The sequence below is a fragment of the Malaclemys terrapin genome, chromosome 10 (genome assembly GCF_027887155.1).
Source record: "Malaclemys terrapin pileata isolate rMalTer1 chromosome 10, rMalTer1.hap1, whole genome shotgun sequence".
Classification (NCBI taxonomy): Eukaryota; Metazoa; Chordata; order Testudines; family Emydidae; genus Malaclemys; species Malaclemys terrapin.
Window position 1 is genome coordinate 42,772,503 of NC_071514.1, and position 24,981 is coordinate 42,797,483.

The window sequence follows — 24,981 nt, forward strand, 5'->3', positions numbered from 1 at the left end:
GCTTTGGGAATCAGGAAATACCTGGAGTAGAATCCTTTCCCCCTTAGGTCCGGGGGGACCTCTTCCACTGCTCCTACTGTGAGGAGGGTCCGCACCTCCTGCATGAGGAGTTGTTTGTGAGAGGGGTCCCTGAAGAGGGATGGGGAAAGGGGATGGAGCGAGGAAAACTGAAGGGTATAGCCCGCCTCCACCGTGCGCAGGACCCAGCGGTCCAATGTTATATGTGACTAAGCACGGTAAACACGGGACAGGCGGTCCCTGAAACATAGAGGTGGATCCGGAATAGAGTGTGCTACGCTGTCCTTGATCGCAGCTTCAAAACCCTGGTTTATTTCCTGGCTGTGGCTTGCCTTGGCCATGATTTTGGCCCTGGTTAGGCGTATTGTTACGTCTCCGCCTGTTATCCCTGCCATGTCTGCGGTATGGTTCCTGTCGAGGACAAGGGTGGTACTGCCTCTGTGGTGGTTGGGGCTTGAAGGGTTTCCTCTGTGTCACTGGGGTATGCATTCCCAACGACTTGAGGGTCGCTCGAGAGTCTTTGAGGCTATGTAGTCTGGCATCCGTCTGGTCCGAAAACAAGCCTGACCCCTCGAATGGAAGGTCTTGGAGGGTGTTTTGCACCTCTGGTGGAAGGCCGGAAGCCTGTAACCATGCCGAGCATCTCATTACTACCCCGACGCGATTGTCCTAGCAGCTGCGTCCGCGGAGTCAAGGGAGGCCTGTAGGGAGGTTTTGGCTACCGCCTTCCCTTCGTCCACTAGAGCCGTAAACTCGGGTTGTGAGTCCTGAGGCAGGGATTCCTTAAACTTGGAGACTGATGCCCAAGAATTAAAGTTGTGTCTGTTTAGAATCGCTTGCTGATTAGCGATCCTCAACTGGAGGCCCCCGGACGAGTAGACCTTTCTCCCAAATAAGTCCAAGCGTTTCGCCTCCTTGGCCTTGGGGGCCGGGGCTTGCTGGCCATGACGCTCTCGTTCGTTGATCGCAGAGACAACCAGCGAACAGGGAGTTGGGTGAGAGAAGAGGAAGTCAAACCCTTTAGATGGGGCGAAGTATTTCCTCTCCATGCCTTTCACAGTTGGTGCACTGGAGGCCGGTGTTTGCCATACTGTTTTGTAGTTGGACTGGACTGTTTTTATGATCGGGAGCGCGATCCTGGAGGGGCCCTCCGGGCTTAAGATGTCGACCCTGGGGTCCTCCTGCTCTACCGTGTCCTCCGCCTGCAAGCCCAGATTGAGGGCTACACGGCGGAGCAGTTCCTGGTGTGCCCGATGATCAATTGGGGGAGGGCCAGACACTGTTGTGCCCGCCACGGCTTCGTCTGGTGAGGAGGAAGAGGTCAGGAGGGCCTTTTGTGCATCTTCGTCTTCCTGCAACTCCTCACCGATTGGGCGCTCCTCTGGGGTCCGTCCCATGACGTGGGTCTGAGACGGTACCAGGCTTGGTGCCGAGTCTGCCCCTTCTCGCTCCAGTGGTCTGGAGACCATGGCCTCCTTGCGAGAGGGCGGGTGCCACTGCGGAGAGCGGGACCGGTGTCCCGGGGGCCCAGATCTCGAGGTCCTGGATGGGGGGCCTTGCTGGTGGTAGGCCCAAGGGGTCCAGAATGGCCATTGTCCTGGCTGGCCACATTGAGGATGCCAAGCGGCTTCGTGGTCCCTACTGGGCTGTGCCCTGTGGGCATATCCGCCGTACCGGCCCGAGTCTGCCTCCGAAACCACGGACGGTGATCTGGAAGGCCACGGCGGTGCCATGGGACAGTGCCGTTCCGGGGTTGGAGAGTAGTGCCTCCGTGACCGGGACCTGGAGTAGCGTCTTGCCGATCTGGACCTGGATCGGTACCGGTGACCACGGGATCGGAAACGACTACGGGTGGTCGGTCTCGGGGATCGTGTAACTGACACGTCCCGGTGCCTACTCAAGTAGGGTTGCTGGGTCGGTGCCGGCTGCTTATTGAGGCCCGATGGCTGTGGAGCTCTCTGCGTGGAGGGAAGCCGGGAGTCCACCGAGGCGGAGCTCGAGCGGGACCGGCACCGGGAATGGTGCCGAGATGGCGACCGTGATGGGCGCACCATTGCTGGCTTGCCTCTGGATGGCAGTCTCGGCGGAACGTCTTTAGTTTGGATGGGGCCCTCAGCGGACAATTCAATGAGGTCCTTTGCTGCCTCAAATGTGTCCGGGGTGATGGGCTGTTCCAAAAGCTCCTCCAGCCCTTCCTCCTCACTCGACGCACCTATCCCGGGGCTTGACGGGCCTTTCGACGCCGGAGCCACTGATACCGGGACCTGTGCCGAGGCCGCAACGGCCTTAGGTGCACTCGAGGTCTTCGTGGGCGCTGCACTCTTATGCGGGGAGTGTCCTCGGGCCTTGGGTTGGCCCTTCGATTTTGTCGGCGAAGACGACCGATGCCGGAGGTGCTCTCGCTGATTCGGTGCCGTGGGCTTAGGGTGCCCCACCGGCGCCGGATCACGGACCGATGCCGGGGCACTCCACACCGAGGCTGACGGTGCTGTCGAAGTGGAGGGCTGTAACGCCATCTCCATGAGCAACTGCTTAAGGCAAAAGTCTCTCTCTTTCTTAGTCCTGTGCTTGAAATCCTTACAGATCTTGCAGCGCTCTTTTTGGTGGGCTTCCCCCAGGCAACAGAGACACGAGTCATGTGGATCGCTTAATGGCATAGGCTTACGGCACGTGGCACAAGCCTTGAAGCCTTGGGCGTGCAGCATGCCCCGCCACCCAGGGCCGGTGCCAGGGTTGACCAAACACCTAATACAAGAAGTTTGAGTATTTCTAACGAACTGTTAACTGCTAAGCTTAACACTAGCTACTAAAGAACTGATAACTGTAAAGATAACACTAACGACTATGCTAAGGGACACTCTCAGACGAGAGACAGTTGTTCCAACGCCGTAAGAAGGAACTGAGGGAGGGTCGGGCCAGCAGGGATATATATACCCTAGAGCGGGGCGCCGCTCTGGCGGGAGGGGGGGCCCTGCCGGCCCGACGGGAGCTACTGAGGGAAAAAGTTTCCGACGACCGTGCACGCGGCGCGCGGACACCTAATGTGTAATGGACATGAACAATCATTTGAAGAAGAATGTTCATTTCACAACTTGAAATAACTGGCTCTTAAAAAAATCTGTTCTTGATACACCTGTGTAGGGCTGCTGGATACCAAACAATAGGTGACTGGAAATGTCTTTTTCCACCTTTGGCTAGCCAGGAGGCTATACCCTTTTCTATCAAATGTGGATGTAGCAACAGTGGTCCATGCCTTGCCACTTCTAATGCAGCATGTTTTACCTAGGATTGCAGGAGACATCCTGCAACTTACGAAACTTATGAAGGAGCCTACCTACCACACAATACAGTCATACAAGAACACAACATAGTGGGTCTCTGAGTTTTATGGCTCCCCATTCAGTAGCAAAACTGTTTCTTGGGGTTTTTTTTTCTGATTTTTAAAGCCCTCAATGGATTAGGGCCAAGATATCTTAAAGAACCATTTTTCCTCCGAGACACACCTTGACAGCTCTGAATCAGTCACGACAAAACTCTCCAGAGTCTGAACATTCTTGGCTGCAGGACCTTGACCATCAGAAATTAGAATGACCTAGGTCTTGGCACCTTTTGGACACAACACATGACCAAGTGGTTTGTACAAGCCCTCCTGTAATAAAGGAAATGTAATGGCTGCCTATGCTTTGCCTTAAAAAAAACAAGTGAAAGAAACCCCACCCTCACTGAGAAGCAGTAAAGACACTGGAGGAAGGGAGAGTGTGAACTTTGAATAAATGTGGCATCTAGATAGCATGGCAGCGAGTCCACATAAAGGCAAGAGAGATACTTCTCATTTGGGGAACCTCAGAGTGCACACATGGAAGACAAATGTACAACAGTTGAGGTCTTCAGGATCCTCACATGAACTATGTGTGCTTCTGAGTTCAGCGCTGGCCCAGGATGGAGGAGTCATTTGACATAGGAGATCTAGGGCATGATGGCTTTTACAGGTAATGACTAGTAAAAAACACATCTTAGATTTTAAATATGATTAAATCCATTAAAGCACAGATTCATACATAAAAAACTTACACTGTAATTCAAAAATCGACTTCAAGTCGATAAGGTATAATATGTCTATGCAAATTGTCATTTGTAGCATGCAGTGAATATTCAGACCTACCTGCTCTAGTTTAAAGATGTGTTGGTTAAAGTAGTGCTGTAAGCGTTCATTAGCAAAGTTAATGCAGAATTGTTCAAAGCTGTTATTTTCATAATCTTCAAACCCAAAGATATCAAGTACTCCAATGGACAAAGTCTGTAAAACAAAACAAAGTATGCTGCTTAGAAAATTCAGATCAATTAATGTACTCTCAGAATATCATTCATGATAGAAAGCATACAAACAGAATCAAATCTATTGAGTATAATGATCCGCAATCACTGCTGTAACTATTAATATTATTCCACGATGAAGGCGGTACATAAATCAAGGAGACAACATGTAATTTTAGGTACCAGTTTAGTTGTGATTTATTAGAAGGAAATACTTCAATGTACTTCCTTTTGGAGAGATACACTAAATTCCCTCCTGTTTGTGGTACTGCATCCCATACTGAGCTGACAGCACACTTTTTGGTCTAAATAATAATGTGCTCATCTGGCTTTTACTTACAGCTAAATGAATTATCACCTCTTAGGGGAAATCTGAATACAGTTCCAACCTACTCCACTGGATCTAAGACTTAAAAGCTTTCACCCAATGGAAAAAATTACTTGTACCATGAACGGTAAACCAAAGGAATGTGCTTATTTGGACTCCCTGAATTAATTTTGTAAATGGTTACACTCCAGCTGTGAACATTTCAAAGTAAAATACACACTGGAGGGGTTTATAAATAAATAATGCACTATAATAAGCGAGGGTGGGGAAAGGACTCACTTAGGAAATGCCACAGTGCAACTCTCTATAATATCAAACCTGCATGACACAACAGATCAGAAAGTATATGCAAGAAAAGCAATTTAACATTTTTGCTATGTGATTATGATAGGTCTTTCTGGGCAACTCTTCTGATGCATTTTTTTTTTAAATAAAATAAATGAAAAGCCAAACAAAAAACACCTATCCCCATTGCACCTTAGCAGGGGATAAAAGTGCATGTATGACATGGAAAGAGAGCAGCACCAGTGGTTCATAGTGAATTGCATACTGGAATGACCTATTATGAAGACAGATGGAAAGAAGAAAGCCTGGCTAAACCATTACAGGAAGAGGGCTCTGGTCACACAACAGAAAGAATGGGTAGAACAAAAAGAGTAAGAACCATGGACCAAGCCTAAGCCTCTGGCAGGGGAAAAATACATCGTCACCTGTCATAGTTAGTAACCAAATATCAATCTTACTGCTCTGATCCACACACAGAATTTTAGGAAATTCTCCCATCATTACTCTAGCACCAGTGCAGCTCCAGCAGTGCTAGCAACAGTGGGTAATGGAACAGATTGACCACAAGCTTTTTTTACACCACTGTGGTCTGACCAGATCCCAGCAGGGTCAAATGACACAGTGGTAAAATGCTTCTTCACTAGCTGCCATGGCGGAAGAAGACTAAAATATCAGGGTAGATACAATTGTTATGCACAGATATAAAACCATATTTAGAGCCAATCATGCCATAATGGTAGCGTGGAAATGGCCTTAGATTCCAATGAACTAAATTAGTGGCTGTGTAAAGAAAGTAATCTCATTGCACTGCAAATCAATTTTTTGAAAAAAACATTACACAAAATCCCTGGTTATCCCTAGTCCATCTCTCCAATTCCTTTCCTCTGCCATCCCATGTCTCTGTCTCGTTTGGCATTCCAACTTCCCTGCTATCATTCCTCCTCCTCCCATTCCAGCATTACCAAATAGATTACATGCCTCGATCTGTTATGATATTTTCAGTAATTTGACCAAATGCCTGAAAGTTTTAGTCATTTGGCCAAACATTCACGTGAAACAATAGTTTGACCAAAGGACTGAAATTTGCAATCTCTGGACCAAACAGACAGAATGACTAAATACACATACATTCACTCCTCCTAAAGGATTACAAATCTTCCTGCCATTGTTCTACTCAGATATAGCAGTCCCTTTGTTCTCTATGAAGTATACCTATATACACAGTCCTGGAAAGTTTACTACAGCTTAACAATAGACTATATGATGGATAATTCTCTTAGCACTATTTTTATTTACTTTTTTACACTTACAGACACCTTAATACAACATATTTTGAATATTCTGTGTAATAAATATAACAGCTTAAATAAAACATGTTTTACATATATTATGCATATGTAAATAAGATAACAGAAACATGGATACAAAAGTCAGTGTTTCAAATACAAGACCAATCTTCTAATAGCCACTTGCACTTTCTCCTGTTTAAGTAAGGAAAGATTCTAGCGTGATGCATGCTTTTAGGGCTACAATGTGAAATATTTCATGCAAGTTCTTTAAATAGGTGATAAGTCTCTTATTTTCATGTAAAGTAACCATGTGCACACACACGACACATACACGCATGCACACAGGAGTGTACGTGTTAAAGAATGGCAAGAATTTTTAAAGGAAAGAATTCATGGTAAATTGTCAGCTCCAGTTGCACTCACTCTTGGATTAAATTAAACCACTGTTGTGCGAGTACAATTAACAGTAAATACAAATGGATCCTTTAAGTTGCCTTCCAAAAATAATTTAATATGAAACATTTAAGCATGATCATCATTCCCTTATTTCTAATGCCTGTTAATTTACCCTACCTAGACTGCCAATAAAATAGTTATTATGGCTATTCCAACTATAAATGAAAAAAAATCTATTTAATATATTCTCTTTTGATCTTGCATTGCTATTAAGGGCTCCAATGATCAGTCATACCTCCCTACTCGGAGCACCCCATGAATCTCCAACTTGTAAATGAAAGAAACAACTATGTAAAGTTAATATCCAGAAATTCTCCTTTTTAACAAAATCAATACAGACATCAAGTTGAGCACACAGAATGAGCAATGCAGTATGCTACAGTGATTGCTGAACCGGACAAGACAGAAATTTTTTCAGATATCTTCCAACAATATAGCCACAGATTGCTGGCTCCCACTTTGTGTGACGCTTCAGCATGCATGCTGTTTATAGTTTATAGTTTTAAAATTGGCTCCAAACTGTTTTTTGTGTGAGGAATTCTGTAGCCGAGCCAAGACACTCAGATTTTAAAATAGTCCTTTACTTTTACAATTTCATGCAAGGGAGACTAGAGCAGAGCTCTTCAGTCAACCAGTTCATGTTCCAAATCGCTAACGAAAATGCTCTTTCAGGATGTAAATGCATCACCACATTAAGCCACTCCCAAAAGAAATGCAGTTCTGCCTAAGTTAGTCTTGGATTTGACTAAACATCTGAAAGAACACCTGTGAGTTTCACGACCACTTCCCTGTTTTCTGGTCCAAAAAGGGGAATGTATCCTGTCTTCAACAAGCCTTACTGTAGCTACTCAGAATGGTTAAAATAATCTTTTCTATTTATTAAACCAACACTTCTACATATATACTACTGTTCCCCCCCACCCCCCGCGCACCTCCCAAAAGTACTCCAGAGGGGTCGGCATGAGTTGTATCATTCTATCAAGGACAAAGTTTGTCAAATACCCAACCCCAAATGTGTATTTACTGAGTAAACAATCAAATAACTTTTCTTCGGTTGACAAAAAACAGTTCTTCTAATATGAATGTATTCGGGTGCAAAGACAAAAATCTCTCTCACTCATCTCTGTGATGAGTGCAACACTGATAGCAGGTATAATGAAAGACTTTCTAGTTAGTTTGATTTTGTTCTCTGATGTAAGGACCTACGGCTTGGGAAGTGCTCCCAACATCACTGGAATATGCTTAACAATTCCTTGTATGGACTTCACTTTGCATGTTCCTTTATATACATATACGTACTTCTTTTTTAAACAGAAACTCAAAATTCAGTTTGCAGTACAGTATTTAAATAATGAAATACAAATTAAAATAATTTGTATCTCTTAAAACTTCTGAAGTTCCTGTTTCAACTTTGCTAGCTGCAGTTTTTATTTCAGCATAAGGATGCCATGCAGAAAGTATGCACAGAAATAATATGACCTTTTGCATGCAAGTCTAGCCTTTATCTTATTTTTAAGTTCAATTTTCAATAAAGAAACAAAAAAAGCAACATAAACATGACGCATGAATTTGTAGAAAACTACTAACAGTAACGCAAGGCTAGATTTTACAAAGAAAACCTAATTTCTGCACACAACTAATTTTTCGATTGGGGCGCCCCTGATTTAGAAATCAATTGCTCAGAAAACAGTCTGATGTCATCGAATGGTTTCATATGATTGTAGCAGAGTCTTGGGATTTAATTTAAATAAATGAAATTTGCTGGTCAAAGACAGAAAACAAGTACCTGAATTCTAGTAAGCAAATAAGTGTCTGATAAGTCACGCAATATGAAATTAAGGAGCAAGCATGAAGTAATATTAGCATCAGACAACCTTTATTACTTAATAGCCCAGTTCACTATAAAGTATGCATACAAGGAAGATGTAGTATCTCAATTTATGAATCACATCCAATTTGAGATTTTTAAGGTGACCTGACATTACTTTAATCCCCCACATATTTAGAATAATGTATCAAATGCAATGAATAAAACTTGTAAGAAGCCTTCAGCAAATAACTAACTTACAGCTCACCTTGGTTTGCTTGCTGTGCAGGTCCCAAAGTACAGATCACTCACAGATTGCTGGCTCCCACTTTGTGTGACGCTTCAGCATGCATGTTGATGATGTCATACCACCACAGAATTCCACTGCAGATTGGCAATGGCCTATAAATTAAGTTCTGGAGGAGAATTGTTTGTTTGTTTTACAATACGGCACAAAACTGTGACATTGTAAAACAAAACAAAACAAAACAGACCTTACTTTCCCTAACAGGATGACTCCAATCTACAGCAGCATTCCACAGTGTTTTATGTCACACATAATAGATGCTGGGATGTCACCCTGAGTGGGAGTCAGTGATCCACAATGTGTCTGAAGATTGGGATCTGCAAAACAATAAATAGACACACATTTTAAGTCTGTGTGTGGAACATATCTTACCCTGTTTTGAGGTCAATCCTCTGATAATCCTAAACTGACTGGTTTATTTAAATTATTTACAAGCCATATATTAGCATACAACATTATGGGCAGAGGCTGAGCTGTTCATCTGAAAAATGTCATACTACAAATCATCTGAAAACAACTACAACTCATTTTAGCAGAAACTGGGGGAACTGAGAAAAGTCCATTTACAATTAACAATGATAAAAGCAAGCTGAAAAATGGTCGCCTTAACACATGGTGTTCAAGTGCATCATTAGCATCAAAACTATTTAGCTAACCATTAAGGATGAGACTCATACAAAGCCTAACATATGTTAAAAGGTAAAGAGAAATCAATAAGAGCTATCTGAAAGCATTAATACTATAGTTGATACCAGAAGGAAAATCTATGACCTCATTAATAAAAGACAGATTTGAGACTTGCAGAACAAAAAAGGTGATAATCGTATCAGCAATGGTAAAACAGCTAAAAGGTATAGAAGCAGGAACACAGGAAATGAGAAATACACAATAAGACCAAGTGACTCACACAAAACCTAATAAAAAGCAGAACTGCTACAGAACAAGGACAGAGCTTACAGCAACTCAAGACTCAGGTCAGGGACAGCAAACTACAAATTCTAACGGCCAGCAAACAAGAGAAGCCAAACCCTACTTTTTTTTGTACAGAATAATTCATTGTACATTTACTAAAAATGGATCAAAGGTCTGATCTAAGTCCTTCCAATATGGGATTTGAAAAGCATCGGAGAGACAAAGATCGTGTATTTGATACTAGTGACTGAGACGGTCCAAAAAAGAAGCCAGTGCAATATACAGTATAAACCTACCTATTAGGATGTGAATATTCTCTTCTCTTCCCCTCTTCACTGGTCTGCTGACTCAGGCCAGATGATGGGAGATACCAGCAAATGACGTCTAGCACAGGGAATGAAGGTGTAGCTTTTCTAACCAACAAAACTACACAGCTTATCCATAGGGTTTGTTTTTGTTTCAAATACCATAAATTAAACACCCAGTGGTAAAAAACTGCAGGGAATTTTAGACGGACTCTGATTAGGTTGACCAGAAGTTTTGGTTTATAGGGATTGCCCAGCTGGTTTCACTGAAACTGGGGTTTTGCCCTGATTTCAGTAATATCCCCGAACATTTTGTTCCCTACTGGTAGCTGCATGTGTCTTCATATGGCAGTGTGAGTAAAGCAGTATTTTTATCCTTATTTCATGCTACACTAAAGCTGTACTTCTAACTAGGTGATTGCTTCCTTCTGCAGCCTCCAGCATGAGGCACTCCAAATCCCCAACTACCACAGCAGCACAACAGGCCCAATCCTAGCCGAGGTGGATGTTCAGGTCTTTGTAGCCCAGTGAGAAGTTGGATTTTCAGGACAGTTAGGCAGAGACATGAGCAGGTGAGAGTGGGATGGAAGCCTAGGATATGTCTACATTGCAAACAAAGGTGTGGTCTTAATTCGGGTTAGCTAACACAGCAAATTGGCTTTTAATTTGGGTTATCAGCTTCAGTTCAACCCAGTACCCATATAGGCTTTAACTAAAGTTAAAAGCCGAGCTGCCATGTCTTCATTGCTGTTTTAATCCAAGTTAGCTAACATGGGGTAAGAACATACTTGAGGGCACCTCCTCTACTCTGGGACTTGCACTGAGCTGTAGCAGGGTCCACACAGGACATTGCTGTGCAGCAAGCTGGTGTGCTATACGTTCACATTCTGGCTTGCCATTAGGGTTACCATATTTCAGCAAGCAAAAAAAGAGGACGGGAGGAGCCCTGCCCTAGCCCCACCCCTGTCCTGCCCTAGCCCCGCCCCTGCACCTTCCACTCCCTCCCACTTCCTGCCCCCCTCAGAACTCCCAACCCTCCCCCCGCTCCTTGTCCCGACTGCCCCCTCCTGGGACTCCTGCCCCTAACTGCCCCCCAGGACTCCACCCCCTACCTAAGCCTCCCTGCCTCTTGTCCCCTGACTCCTGAGACCCTCCCCCCATCCTAACTGGCCCCCTAGAACCCTACCCGCTACCTGTACCCTGACTGCCCCAACCCTTATCCACACTCCCACGCCCCATCCAGACAGACCCCTGGGACTCCCACGCCCCATCCAACCACTCCCCACCCCAACAGCCCCACCCCCAGATCTCCTGACCCATCTAAACCCCTCTGCTCCCTGTCCCGACTGCTCCGATCCCTCTCCCCACCCCTGCCCGACAGCCCCGTCCCCAGAACTCCCAACCCCCCCACCCTCCTTGTCCCCTGACTGCCGCCTCCTGGAACCCCTGCTCCTAACTGCCCTCCAGAACCCCACCCCCTAAGCCTCCCTGTTCCTTGTCCCCTAACTGCCCGCTCCTAAGACCCCCCCCCACCCTAACTGCCCCCCAGGACCCTACCCCCTACCTGTACCCTAACTGCCCAAAACCTTATCTACACACCCTCCAGAAAGCCCCCCCCCCCCGGACTCCCGACCCCCTCCCATCTCTTAACTGCCCCCCTCCAGAACCTCCCTGCCCCTGCTCCGGCCCCCTTACCCTGCCGTTCGTCCCGGCACGCTGGGGAGCGGGGGAGGAGCTCCAGACTGCAGGAGGCAATCTGCGAATGCAGGGAGGGAGGGAGTGATCTCTGCTGCAGGGGAAGCGGAGGAGGGGCTCTCTCTGGCTGTCGGGACCCCATGTAAGTGTCACCATCCGTCCGGCTGCCCTGTTAGCCGCGCGCGCTCTGCATGGGGGGGGGGGGGGGGGGGAGAGTCCAGACATTTATAAGTTCCCCCCGGACGCTATTTTTAGCTCAAAAAGCCGGACATGTCCGGGGGAATCCGGACGAATGGTAACCCTTCTTGCCATGAAGACAAGCCCTTTGAGAGCCTTCTAGCTATTTTGCGCTAACTTCCCTGTGAAGACAAGGCCTTAAGCTCTGTGCTTCAGTTCCACTACTCATAAAATGGATACAATACATAGTTCTACTTACCTCTCTGGGGAGTTGTGAAAGTGAACCTTAATAAATAAAGGTTTGGAAAATGCTTTGAAGTTGAAAAGTGTTATGTATCAACTTATTTTTATATATTTCTATTCTTCATCCTGATGTGCTGCCATAAACAAACAGGTAATTCTTTTACAGTATTCTCGCTAGGTTCAGTAAGAGAAGTAATAATGTTCTAGCCCAAGTATGCATACAGATATTGAAGAACAGCTAGTGTTTTAAAACTTACTTTTAAAAGAAGTAGTGAATCTGGTTAATATTTTAGATATCCATTCCCTTGACAATAAAGCAAATTTATATGCTCTCCAAATACATAAATTCCCTCTTCAGACAGCCCCAAGAAAAGCTTTCAGACCCTTGGAAATTGTACAGAAGGTAAAATTTACAGTAAAATACCAAAGTGAGAGAGCAGCCAGAAGAAACATAGTATGTTATCCATTTTAACAAACTTGTGTGCCAACACAGTCATCATCACATATTAAACACGCATTTTTACAAAAAAACCAGAAATATTTGTGCACACAGACCATAATTATTTTCCTATATAAATTACAAGCATTTCTACGCAGTAAAATAATGGGTCAGACATATGTTAAGTTCTGTAATTTCAACCAATTGTACAGTAGGAAAATTCAAACGCAATGTTAGCACTTAGCTAAACAATCATTCTTTGGCATCCACAGTGTCAGCTAAGACATATGACCGAGAATTTCTGCTGGCCTGTGCCAAAAACATAAAAGCCAAAGGAATTGGACTAGCCGAGTGTGTGCATATATATATTTATTTTATTTACACACACATGTGCATGCAGACACACACTTGCATCCTGTCCAATTTTTTTGAATACATCTCTACCTTGATATAATGCGACCCAATAGAACACGAATTTGGATATAACGCAGTAAAGCAGTGCTCCTGGGGGGCGGGGCTGCGCACTCCAGTGGATCAAAGCAAGTTCGATATAATGCGGTTTCACCTATAACGCGGTAAGATTTTTTGGCTCCCAAGTACAGCGTTATATCAGGGTAGAGGTGTATTAACATTCAATTGATACGACTGGTTTGATAAATGTGTTATCAGAGATTTCACTTGATTTAATAAGATCATTAAAAATGACAATGTCATGGTTAAAAGATGCTCACACTAACATGTTCCAGAGTGGCAGCCATGTCAGTCTGTATCAGCAAAAACAACGAGGAGTCCTTGTGGCAACTTAGAGACTATCACATTTATTTGGGCATAGGCCAGGGGTAGGCAACCTTTCAGAAGTGGTGTGCCGAGTCTTCATTTATTCTCTTTAATTTAAGGTTTCGCATGTCGGTAATACATGTTAACGTTTTTTAGAAGGTCTCTCTCTCTAGAAGTCTATATTATATAACTAAACTATTGTTGTATGTAAAGTAAACCAGGTTTTCAAAATGTTTAAGAAGCTTCCTTTAAAATTAAATTAAAATGCTGATCTTACGCCGCCAGCCTGCTCAGCCCGCTTCCAGCCTGGGGTTCTGTTCACCTAGGCCTGCAGTGGGCTGAGCAGGGTGACTCGAGGTCAGGACAGAGGGCTGGGGTGTGTGCGGAGGTGCAGGGTAGAAGGCTGGGTGTTGGGGGGAGGTCAGGGTAGAAGGCTGGGAGGGGTGTGGGGATGCAGGGCAAAGGCTAGGTGTTGGGGGGAGGTCAGGGCAGAGGGCTGGGTATTGGGGGGAGGTGCAGGGCAGAGGACTGGGTTGTGTGTGGAGGTGCAGGGCAGAAGGCTGGGTGTTGGGGGCGACTCGAGGTCAGGACAGAGGGCTGGAGGGTGTGGGGGGTGCAGGGCAGAAGGCTGGGTGTTGGGGGGAGGTCAGGGTAGAAGGGTGTGTGTGTGCGTGTGGAGGTGCAGGGCAGAAGGCTGGGGGGGGTGTGGAGCTGCAGGGCAGAAGGCTGAGTGTTGGGGGGACGCGAGGTCAGGACAGAGGGCTGGGGGGGGTGGAGGTGCAGGGCAGAAGGCTGGGCGTTGCGGGGAGGTCAGGACAGAGGGCTGGGAGGGGTGTGGAGGTGCAGGGCAAAAGGCTGGGCGTTGAGGGGAGGTCAGGGCAGAGGACTGGGTTGTGTGTGGAGGTGCAGGGCAGAAGGCTGGGTGTTGGGGGTGACTCGAGGTCAGGACAGAGGGCTGGGGGTGTGTGGAGGTGCAGGGCAAAAGGCTGGGTGTGGGGAGGGTTCAGGGCAAAAGGCTGGGTGTTGGGGGTGACTCGAGGTCAGGGCAGAGGGCTGGAGGGTGTGGGGTGTGCAGGGAAGAAGGCTGGGTATTGGAGGTGACTCGAGGTCAGGGCAGAAGGCTGGGTGGTGTGTGGTGGTGCAGGGCAGAAGGTTGGGTGTTGGGGGGAGGTCAGGGCAGAAGGCTGGGAGGGGTGTGGGGGTGCAGGGCAGAAGGCTGGGTGTTGGGGGTGACTCGAGGTCAGGACAGAGGGCTGGGGGTGTGTGGAGGTGCAGGGCAAAAGGCTGGGTGTGGGGAGGGTTCAGGGCAAAAGGCTGGGTATTGGAGGTGACTCGAGGTCAAGGCAGAAGGCTGGGTGGTGTGTGGTGGTGCAGGGCAGAAGGCTGGGTGTTGGGGGGAGGTCAGGGCAGAAGGCTGGGAGGGGTGTGGGGGTGCAGGGCAGAAGGCTGGATGTTGGGGGGAGGTCAGGGCAGAGGGCTGGGTGTTGGGGGGGGACTCGAGGTCAGGGCAGAGGGCTGGGGTGTGTGTGGAGGTGCAGGGCAGAGGGCTGGGTGTTGGGGGGCGACTCGAGGTCAGGGCAGAGGGCTGGGGTGTGTGTGGAGGTGCAGGGCAGAAGGCTGGGTGTTGGGGGCGACTCGAGGTCAGGGCAGAGGGCTGGGGAGGGTGTGGAGGTGCAGGGCAGAAGGCTGGGGTGCTCGGCTAGTGGGGGTGCTCCCAGCCCCCTGACCTGAGCAGCTCATGGCAGGGGGCTGGGAGAGATATGCTCTGTTCCACCCCCTTCCCCACCTCTCTCTGCCTGCTCTACGGAGCTGTGTGCAGGCTGCCACTCTTTCCCCTCCCCCTCGCAAGAGCCATCGCAGGCAGGGAGAGGGAGGAGGAGGGGCAGAGGGGCCGGAATGCACCAAGCTGTGGGAAGAAGCGGGAGAGGAGGGAAGCTTGACTGCTGCAGGACCAAGCTTCTGCCTCCTGTCCCCGCAGGGGAGAGCGGTGGGGCCGGACCCCCCTCCCCCCCACCGCTCTCCCCTGCTGGAGCAGGAGGCAGAAACTTGGTCCTGCCACAGCCAAGTTTCCCTTCTCCTCCGCTTCTTCCCCCAGCGTGGCGCTTTCCAGCCTTTCCACCCCTCCTCCTCCTCTCAGTGGGCAGCAGCGTGCCGCTCAGAATCGGCTCGCGTGCTGTAGGTTGCCGACCCCTGGCATAGGCTTTCCTGGGTTAGAACCCACTTCATCAGATGCATGAAGTGAAAAATACAGGAGCAGGTATAAATACATGAAAGGATGGGGGTTGCTTTACCAAGTGTGAGGTCAGTCTAACAAGATAAATCAATTAACAGCAGGATACCAAGGGAGGAAAAATAACTTTTGAAGTGGTAAGAGAGTGGCCCATTACAGACAGTTGACAAGAAGGTGTGAGTAACAGGAGGGATAAATTAGTATTGGGGAAATTAAGTTTAGGTTTTGTAATGACACAACCACTCCCAGTCTTTATTCAGGCCTAATCTAATGGTGTCCAGTTTGCAAATTAATTCCAGTTCTGCAGCTTCACTTTGGAGTCTGTTTTTGAAGTTTTTTTGTTGAAGAATTGCCACTTTTAGGTCTAAGGTGCCACAAGGACTCCTCATTGTTTTCACTCTAACATGGTAACACTCTGTTAAAGAGAGCTCTGATTGTATTACTGTATAATGTTTCTCTAAACACAAGCTCACCATTGTAATGATTATTGTATGGTCTCTAATATTTACATGGCAAGGATCTGTAAAAATCTTAAAACTTCCTAAATAAATAAAAACAAACAAATAAATAAATATAGTTAAAAATACACCCACCCACACCCTTAGCTTTCAATAAATATTCAAGAGTCAGGGCCTCTAGGGCAGAAGAAAATATGTATGTACTGTTCTTTAAATCAAAGTAGAGCAACCCCATTAACAATGCCTTCAAGCAGTATTCACACATCTAGCCTCTTGATTTCCTTCTCAACAATATAGGGTGCTATCATTCTGCAGCACCCTTTTAAATGCATGGAGATTGGCATTCCTTTTCAGGGGCACATGTCTTTTTGTGTCCAATACAAAACCTCTCCCTATCACAAGTCACTTCAAGGCCTAAAATTCTCGACACAATTCATGACACGTTAAAATCTGCCCTCGACTCACAAAACATCACTTTAAAAAAGACAAAATTATGTGCTCATTCTTGAAATGTTAACAGTAATGCTGTGCAAGAAAATTTTACTTCCTTTGCCAGACAATTTGCCATCAATTGTTTGGGTAATGTTTTACCCTGTAGTTATACATTTTACAAGAGGAAGTTTTCAGCCTGACAAGCTGGCAGGAGAATCCAGATGTTACCTTGGTGCTTTCCTCCACATCCTTTGTATTCAAAAGTGCATGATTAATTCGAAAAACTATCCAATCAAACAAGGCGCTGTACAATGATTTAGCCATGGAATTTCGCACAGTCACAGCCTAGAAAAAATGAAAATAATGATTAGAAATAATTAATTACCTGTATTAAAACTGGTTTATGTAATAATAAAGAAGTTGTGTGTCCAACATCCATCTTTATTTTAGAGAAAACTTTTATCTTCACTATGTGCTCCACTGCTCCTGAAGCACTTTGTGATTTGTCTTCATTACCAGTCTATTCAACCAAGCCTGAACTATGCCCCCTGAATTTGGCTGGTTTTACTCTGGTGGATGATACAGGAGACCAGCTCAAAGAATACAATAAATGAGACAGATGAGATCTGAGCCTTGATGGAATCACTCAGCTTCCTGAATACCTAAAACCTGCTGGCTCCAATGCCGGGAGTTGCAAATCACACTTATAAGATCCATCTACACTGCATACTTCTTGTGTGCAAAGTACATACACGGTTAGCATTGCTAGCACAGCTATAAACAGCATAGATGGGGAGGTACTGCTTAGGTGAGTAAAGACATGCCTGAAGCCTCTGAGTATCTACCCAGGTATATACCCTATATGGCTCTCTACAGCCCAAGCACTGCCTCCCCTATCTGCATTGCTATTTTTAGCCGTGTAGTATCCCGCTGCCTTCCTGCTGTTGGAGCCTTTCCCTACCACTGGGAGAGACTCCAGCAGCGGGGAACCAGTGTGGACACTGCTTGCTTTTCACTGCGGCATCTAGTTAGACATACTCTACATGCTACCAACATTGGCCTGCAGAGTAGACATAGCCATATGCAGGTTTACTGCTCTTCAAACAGCCATCACAGAATAAAGAATAATACTTCTTTAGAAATACCATCCAAGTCGGGATGTTCTTTCATCCGTGTCGCAAGAGATTTCACTTGACTGACAATGGTTAAAAAGCAAGACAGAACTAAGATATCAATATGTAGCTTGTTTTTTCCAAAAACATATGCTCTCTGAAACAGATACTTAGGTACTGGGCAGGAAAGGAATCGATAATTCACACTTTGAGGTCCTACTGACATTAACAACCCGCTGAAGCTATTTTGGCCCTCAGTTTACAATTCCCTGGCTTGAATTATTACCTTGCCATTTATTCAAAGGCTGCTGTATATGTTAATTATTTTAAATGTTATGAAGCGATTGGTGACTGTGGCATTAACTCAGAGCTGTTTTTAGCTATGGTGCAAGTAAGAATGAATATCAAGCTCTTCTGGTGATGGAGATACCCTGTTTCCCCGAAAATAAGACAGTGTCTTATATTAATTTTTGCTCCCAAAGATGCGCTAGGTCTTATTTTCAGGGGATGTCTTATTTTTCAGAAATGAAAAATGCCTTATTATCGGTGGATGCCTTATTATCGGGGAGGTCTTATTATTGGGGGGATGCCTTATATTACAACGAGAGGCAAAACTGTAAGTAGGCCTTATTTTCGGAGGATGTCTTATTTTCGGGGAAACAGGGTAGTCTCTCACATCAACAGGAGATTCAGAAACACCCATTTTAATCAAAAGCCTTAAACTATAACTGTAATTGCTAGCTATTATACACAGCACTGCAATGATTCACACTGAGTGAACTTTCAGAATACAGCACTGAGCATAAATGGGATATATTTCTTTTCAAGCAGGCAATGAAAGTTCTGTCTCAATTTAACAGATAGGAGAGAGAAGTTATTCAAAGAATTTACTGTTTGCCTGTGTCATCCTTCCTACCTTCCTCCTGTTCTCTACATAGAGATCTATGTCCAAAAATTTGCAAGGATAAACTCACCTTCACTCAACCCAACTCCAGCCAGGGTGCGTTACAAGAGTGGCCTCATTTCACCAAGACAGTAATCAAAAGAAGAAAGATCGCAGTGTGAGATCACTGGATTTTCATTACGGTTTCAATGGAAGCTACCTGTTTTTTCCTCAAGTACTTTATAGCAACTTCTTTCACCATAGCCATGTGCTCTTGGGCCAACGGTGAACTCTTACTTGCAGTCAGCCAGGGCCTCTCTCTCACCCATCAGATGGCATTTATGAAACCAAGAACATCACCTCCAGATACTCAAAATGGGTAAATCTGAGGATGGCCCCAAACACACAAATGTGTGTGAGTCTGTACAATACCGCAAGTAACTAACCCTGCCTCGGCTATCTTTTGCTAAATTGCAACATACCACAACTATCTCATAAGCAAAAAGAAAATTAAAAAATGTCAATGCAAAAAAAACAATGACTTGCCAGTGCCAAAATAAATGATTGCTCATTTCCAAAACTTTGTGTATGACAAAAATTACAAGCAATGAAAGTGAAACCTGATTGGTTTAACAGTTAGTTTATCAAGAATCCTATAAACAGAGCTTTACATTTTCTAAGCAAAGTGTATACTCTACTGAAAATTCAGTTTTGTACCAGTTTTTTTTTTTTGCCATGCATTTTCCAAATATTACTCAGAAATATTTAAACATATTAAAGTGTTTTCAAGATAGATTTTGGTAACCCTGTCTTCTGCCTCATTTTATTGAATCTGCTAACGTTGGAAGCCAATTCACTAATGGTGAACTACACTGTATCATGCCCCTCCCAAGGCAAACTGATGGAGGAAATCAGAGATGGTGACCATGATGATATAACATTTCTTACTGTTACAAGGATTTGTTCTGGAGTAGCCTTACTTCAGCCTTGTCTATTTTACAGTGAAAGGTGAAGTTTCCTCCTACTGCAGACTATATGAGGTGCACAGAACAACTCCTCTTCCTTTGCCCACCTTTTCCCTTCCTGGCAAACCTAATAATGGCATAGTTAAGTATGCAGTAACCCCACCACAGCCATGTTACCTAAGTCCTGTGAAAAGGGAATAGAGGAAGGGCACAAGAAAGCCGTGCCTTTTCTCCCAAGATGAGCCCTGTTACTGTGCAGCTTAGCAGGCACATAGGAGAGTAATGTCTCTTTGCTAACCTCTAGGACCCAGGCACCATAGAACACCGTAATTTGTGGACCTAGATCATGAAGTTTTCTACCTGAATTTCTAGGAGTCTTGGGATCTACAGGTTTATAAGTGAACTGGTAGAAAGCTCCTGGCACAGAAACATGTAAATATGCCAGAAAATGTGTTAGTGAAAAATGAAACAAGAATTTAGTTTTCAATTTTATTGCTCCTTATCAGTCGAATTTTGTTCTCAATTATGCTGGCTTAAATCAAGAGTAACTCCATTGACAGCAATGCAGTTACATTAGATTTGTACTGGTGTAAATGAGAGCAGATTTGGCCCTATATATTTCTCAGAAACAGGTGGAGGCTGGGGTTTTGCAGAAATTTCTGATTTGTCCTCTGTGGGCCTTGTGAGAGGCAAGGGATTGAAGAAAAGTTCTTATACACACTTTTCTAAAGTATGCCGAGGATGAAACAGAGAGAGGGACACCCTCCTACAGAGCATCAATGATGCATGGGTAAAGGAAGTTCTGTATTGGGAAGACAAATAGTTGTAAATGATGCAATTTACAGGCCTCACTGCCAATTTTTGGAATAGAGGTTATTTTTGTATGTAGACACACACGTGCATACAAGTCTATTAGAAAGAACTGCATATATTTTACATAAAAATGGGATGTGACCATATATTTGCCCATTAGTACGGAAGTTACAGCTATTTCTAAATTTTATGGAAGATATGTCCTGTGAGTCTTTAGAAGGATAACCAACCTCTTAGTGGAGAACCTCTGAGTTAAATCTACTAGGCCTCATAACTTTGCTAGGAAATTCTTCCATTTTAGAAGCATTGTTTTGTTTTCACACACACACACACACACACACACACACACCTTTTCATGTCAGTTTTCCCCACTGTATATGAAAAATGAATCAAGTGTCAAAAGAGGGAAAACCACAACAAACCCAGATGGATTACTAACGGTGGTCATGAACTGTATGGGTACATCACACAGTAGTTTTTTTAACAGGAAAATCTCAAGTGGCTTGCAGTATGAGAGAAAACACTAACTCTTAGATACAGTACAGGCTCATAAGTATCAGAATAGAAATGAACACATTTTTTATGAACCAGGCTCTTTATTTACATAACTGCCTTCGGGATCAGTCCTAATCCCTCACTCAATTTCACTCAGTTCATGTAAAGAGAGTAATGCCATTTAGAACAAACTTTCCCTCTTCCCCATAATTAGATAGCAAACTATATAATATAATGAGGCTTTTATTTAAAAGAAGGAAAGATTGCTGCTACTCTTTGAGCAGTGTGATTAAACAAGATTTGCCTACAGGATTTTTGGAATTTGCTTGGAGAACAAGTTTCCATTTCTTTTTTTACTTTATCACTTATTAATGTCAGATGTTCTCAATGCATTACTGTATGCTACAGTGGAGACAGATGAAAGATTCCGTTATACTCCACAAGATCTCTGAAATCCAGAAGGACTAAAAGTAAAACTGTACTACAATTCATGACCTTTTGTAGGTCCTATTATTTTTAATCTATTCATCACAGCCATTTATGTATTGGGGTAACAACATAATCAAAGGATGGCAGAGTCAAGGAAGTTCAATGAGTCAGAAGAATTTCTTCATTTCAACTACACAAGTTATGTGTCACATTTAGGTTTGTCTCATTACAATTATAGACCTCCTATTCAGGAAAAGCACCTAACGAAGTGTGTAAGTCATTCCCCATGAAGTAAAGCATTTAAAATACACACTTAAGTTGAAGCATATGCTTAATTCCACATTCTTAAGCAATCTTTCTGAATACAGGCATTACACATTTCAATATTCTTTTCTAGCTGAATTAATAACTGAACTTCCCCCGGCATGATTCCATTTAAATTGGTGGTGCAAGTGAATGTTGCTACTGACATGCATAGACTACAGAAAGTAACCACCTTTGTGATATCCAAAGGATGGCTACAGTGAAAATGTTCACATCTAGATTAATTCAGCGCCTTGATATTACAGCAAATGGCATGTTTTAATTATCTAAAAGAAAAACACATTTACAATATGGACGTTCTAACCACCATACACCTTGATAACGAACTAATGTGACACGGTGAGGGTGCGTGCATGTAGGGTTGTGTGACAATGCTCTATGTTACATGCAGAAGATATTATTTGTGCATGGCTTGTTACCCGAGTACTCTCTTTTCCCTTCGTTTAACTGATTTTTAGCCCTGTTGCTTGAGTACAGATGTTTCTGCCAGTCTCTAACTCCATCACCCATCATACCGCTTTGCCACTTTTCTCAAACCCACAACCAGAAAACCAAAGAACTCTGCTTGCAGCTGCCTATCTCACTTCCACAAAAACAAATGGACTGAGTGGGTTCTTAATCTAGCTTCTTTATTTAGGGTTAATGCATCCACCAAAACAAGCAATTCTGTTTGAGTCTGCCAGGGAATGTTTCATTAAAAAAGTTCTGCTTCATGTTATTCAGGGCCGGCTCTGGTTTTTTTGCTGCCCTAGGCAAAAAAGCCACCTGCCGCCCTCCCCCCCACCGCGCGGCAGGGGAGGGCGCCGAGCCCGGCAGCGGGCCTGCAATCCCTGACTGGGCCGAAGCACCGGGGGGAGGGCGGCGAGCCCGCCGCCGCTCCACTCTCCCCGGCAGCCAGAGCACTGGGACCAGAGTGGAGAGCCCGGGCGGGGCTCTGCTCTCCCCAGCCGCGAGCCCCCAGCGGCGGTGGCGAGCCCCCGGCGGCCAGAGTGCCGGGAGGAGGGCGGCGAGCCCGGCCGGGGCTCTCCTCTCTCCCCGGCGGCCAAAGCGCCGGGAGGAGGGTGGCGAGCCCGCCGTGCCTTTCCACTCTCCCCGACCGGCCGGAGCGCCGCGGGGAGGGCGGTGAGCCCGGCTGGGGCCCCACTCTCCCCAAGCGGCCGGGGGGAGGGCGGCGAGCCCGCTGCGGCTCCGCTCTCCCCGGCGGCCGGAGCACCGCGGGGAGGGCGGCGAGCCCAGTCACGGCCCCGCTCTCGGGCCAGAGCGCCCCGCCGCACCGCCCCCCTCCAGGCGCTGCCCCAAGCACATGCTTGGTGGGCTGGTGCCTGGAGCCAGCCCTGATGTTATGAGTCAGCTTCTGTAATCCACAGCCTCTTGTCTGTTTTGGATGTCTTGCTATGTAATCACTACACAAAATGTGTAATTTAATGTCACTTAGAAAACTATGTAAAAAAATAAATTAGTAACATGAAAATAATACGGTACATACGGTGCCAAAGCAATCCTTCTGGGATCAAGAAAGCACAGCAACTGCTTATTGATTCAAAAAGCAGAGTAGATTAAACACATTTTAATTCAGTGATCCATGACATATGCTAAAGAGACATGCTTTAATCAATAGGTTTCCTGCATTTAAAGACTAACTTTGTGAAGAATTTTTTTTTTTTTTTTATTCCTGGCAGGGCTGGTAGTACTCCTTACTAAGGTTGCCCAACACTTCCCATAAGACAAGACCCTGTTTTCAGTTGCTTATAAAGGTTGCCAAACTAACCATTTGGGCTCAAATTTTTCATGATAGGTGTCTGCCTCAGGGTGAAGGTTTTTGGTTTAGTTTTTTTCAAAATTTCAGCCAAAACAGTCCAAGTGCTTCTGAGAATGAGGCTAGGGAAAAATACATTGTTTTCCCATGTTAAACTCTTTAGTGTTCTTTGAAATGCTCTAGCACCGCCATAGTTTGGAGCAAGGATTTGAAATTTGGCAAAGGGGTGGCCTTTGTGTGAGGGATGTGTGTTCACCATTCTAGAAAGAAAGTACCCAAATTTGGCCAAATTATAAGCTTCTGAAAAATTGTGATTCACACATGCTCAGTAGAGACTTGCTAGAGCTTCACAGCTAAAATCTTAGAAGATTCTGTCCTAACTGAGCAAGCTCAAGCCTCTCAAAGCTCCTAATGCTGACCAGACAGCATGTGCCATCCCCACAGAGTGACTGAGTCCAAGCATGGCTCCAGGCTATGGCTACAGAGATGAAGTTGGAGATCCCTGTACAGACTGTTCCCAAATGCTTGGGGCTGGGGCAGGGGCAGGCATTGGATCTGAGAGTAGGCGGCTATTCAATCTGAATGAAGAGAGGAAAGGAGCCAAATCATGGGGGAGGGAAAGTAGTAGATTGGACTAAGGAGACTGGGAATGGTGGGTGGCAGAGGAGAAGAGAAACTGTGACAAGAAGTTTGAGGGGGATGACTGGAACTGGCTGGGCAAGGAGACAAAGCTGGGGGGTAGGGAGGATGGTTCTGGTGGCAATGGAAGAGGCAGGGACTGGGATCCAATTGGCTGGGGGGATGGGACACAGATTGGACAAGAAGCTGGAGGGAGGGGTGGAGACTGGGACTGGCGGGACAAAAGGAATGGGAAGACAAGGAGATGAACTACAAACCAGTGGGGAGGGAAACAGATTAGATGAGGACGCCATGGAAGTAGACTGAGAGCCAGTGGTGGGAGGGGAGATGCAGATTGGACAAGAAGTCAGCAGTAGGGAATTGGGACTGGCTGGCAAGGAGAATGGGATGAGATGGCTGAGGAGTGAGGACCAGCACTTGGTAGGCAAGGAGCCAGAGATAGAGAAGAGATAGGACTGGGACAGGGACAAGTTGAAGAGGAGGGAGCATAAGGGTTCAAGCTTGGGAAAAATGAGCAGATGAGTCTGTGCCCAATAGTGCACACTCCCCTCCAGAGCCTGGAATGGAGCCCAAGATTCCTGAATCTCACCACACCTCTGCTGTTAGCAAATATTTGTGAAACCCACTGGCACAATGTCCCATCATCCTCTAGTGCTGGTCCACAAAGAGTATGATAACCTGCTATTACTATCAGTAAATAAGGCCTAAGACTACACATAGATCAATGAGGATAAAACAAAATTTTGAATAGTTGTTCATTAACTTCATACCACCCATTATATGCACTGAATGAGACAAGGGTTCTGGGGGAAAAATACTACATAAACATGTAATTAGAGACTAACAATATATATGAACAACGGGGCCAAACTAAGACTGCACAAGTAACCTGAATTCTGACATTTCCTAACTTTTGAGTGCTTGACTTTGCAACCTTCATATTCTTTTAACATAGCTTTTCATGTGTAATATTATAAGAAGTCAAATCTATTTGGAAGCAAGGTTACAGGAGCCTTACAACATCCCCTCTAAATCCCTGATAAAAACCTGGGTATTTGACTAGGAAGTTATCACCCTTCCAACTCTCCTTTTG

The 24,981-nt window shown here is 45.3% G+C and overlaps 1 protein-coding gene across 6 annotated transcripts in view; it reads right to left on the bottom strand.

Annotated features, from left to right (window-relative positions):
- Window positions 1-24,981, bottom strand: part of MYO9A (myosin IXA) — a 496,830-nt gene that overhangs the window by 154,130 nt on the left and 317,719 nt on the right. For all 6 annotated transcript variants that reach the window (XM_054041538.1, XM_054041539.1, XM_054041540.1 and 3 more), the window contains 2 exons: window positions 16,701-16,817; window positions 4,181-4,315 (listed from right to left, as the gene is read on the bottom strand). In XM_054041538.1, coding sequence (XP_053897513.1) covers window positions 4,181-4,315; window positions 16,701-16,817 — 252 coding nt within the window. The remainder of the gene's footprint in view (window positions 1-4,180; window positions 4,316-16,700; window positions 16,818-24,981) is intronic.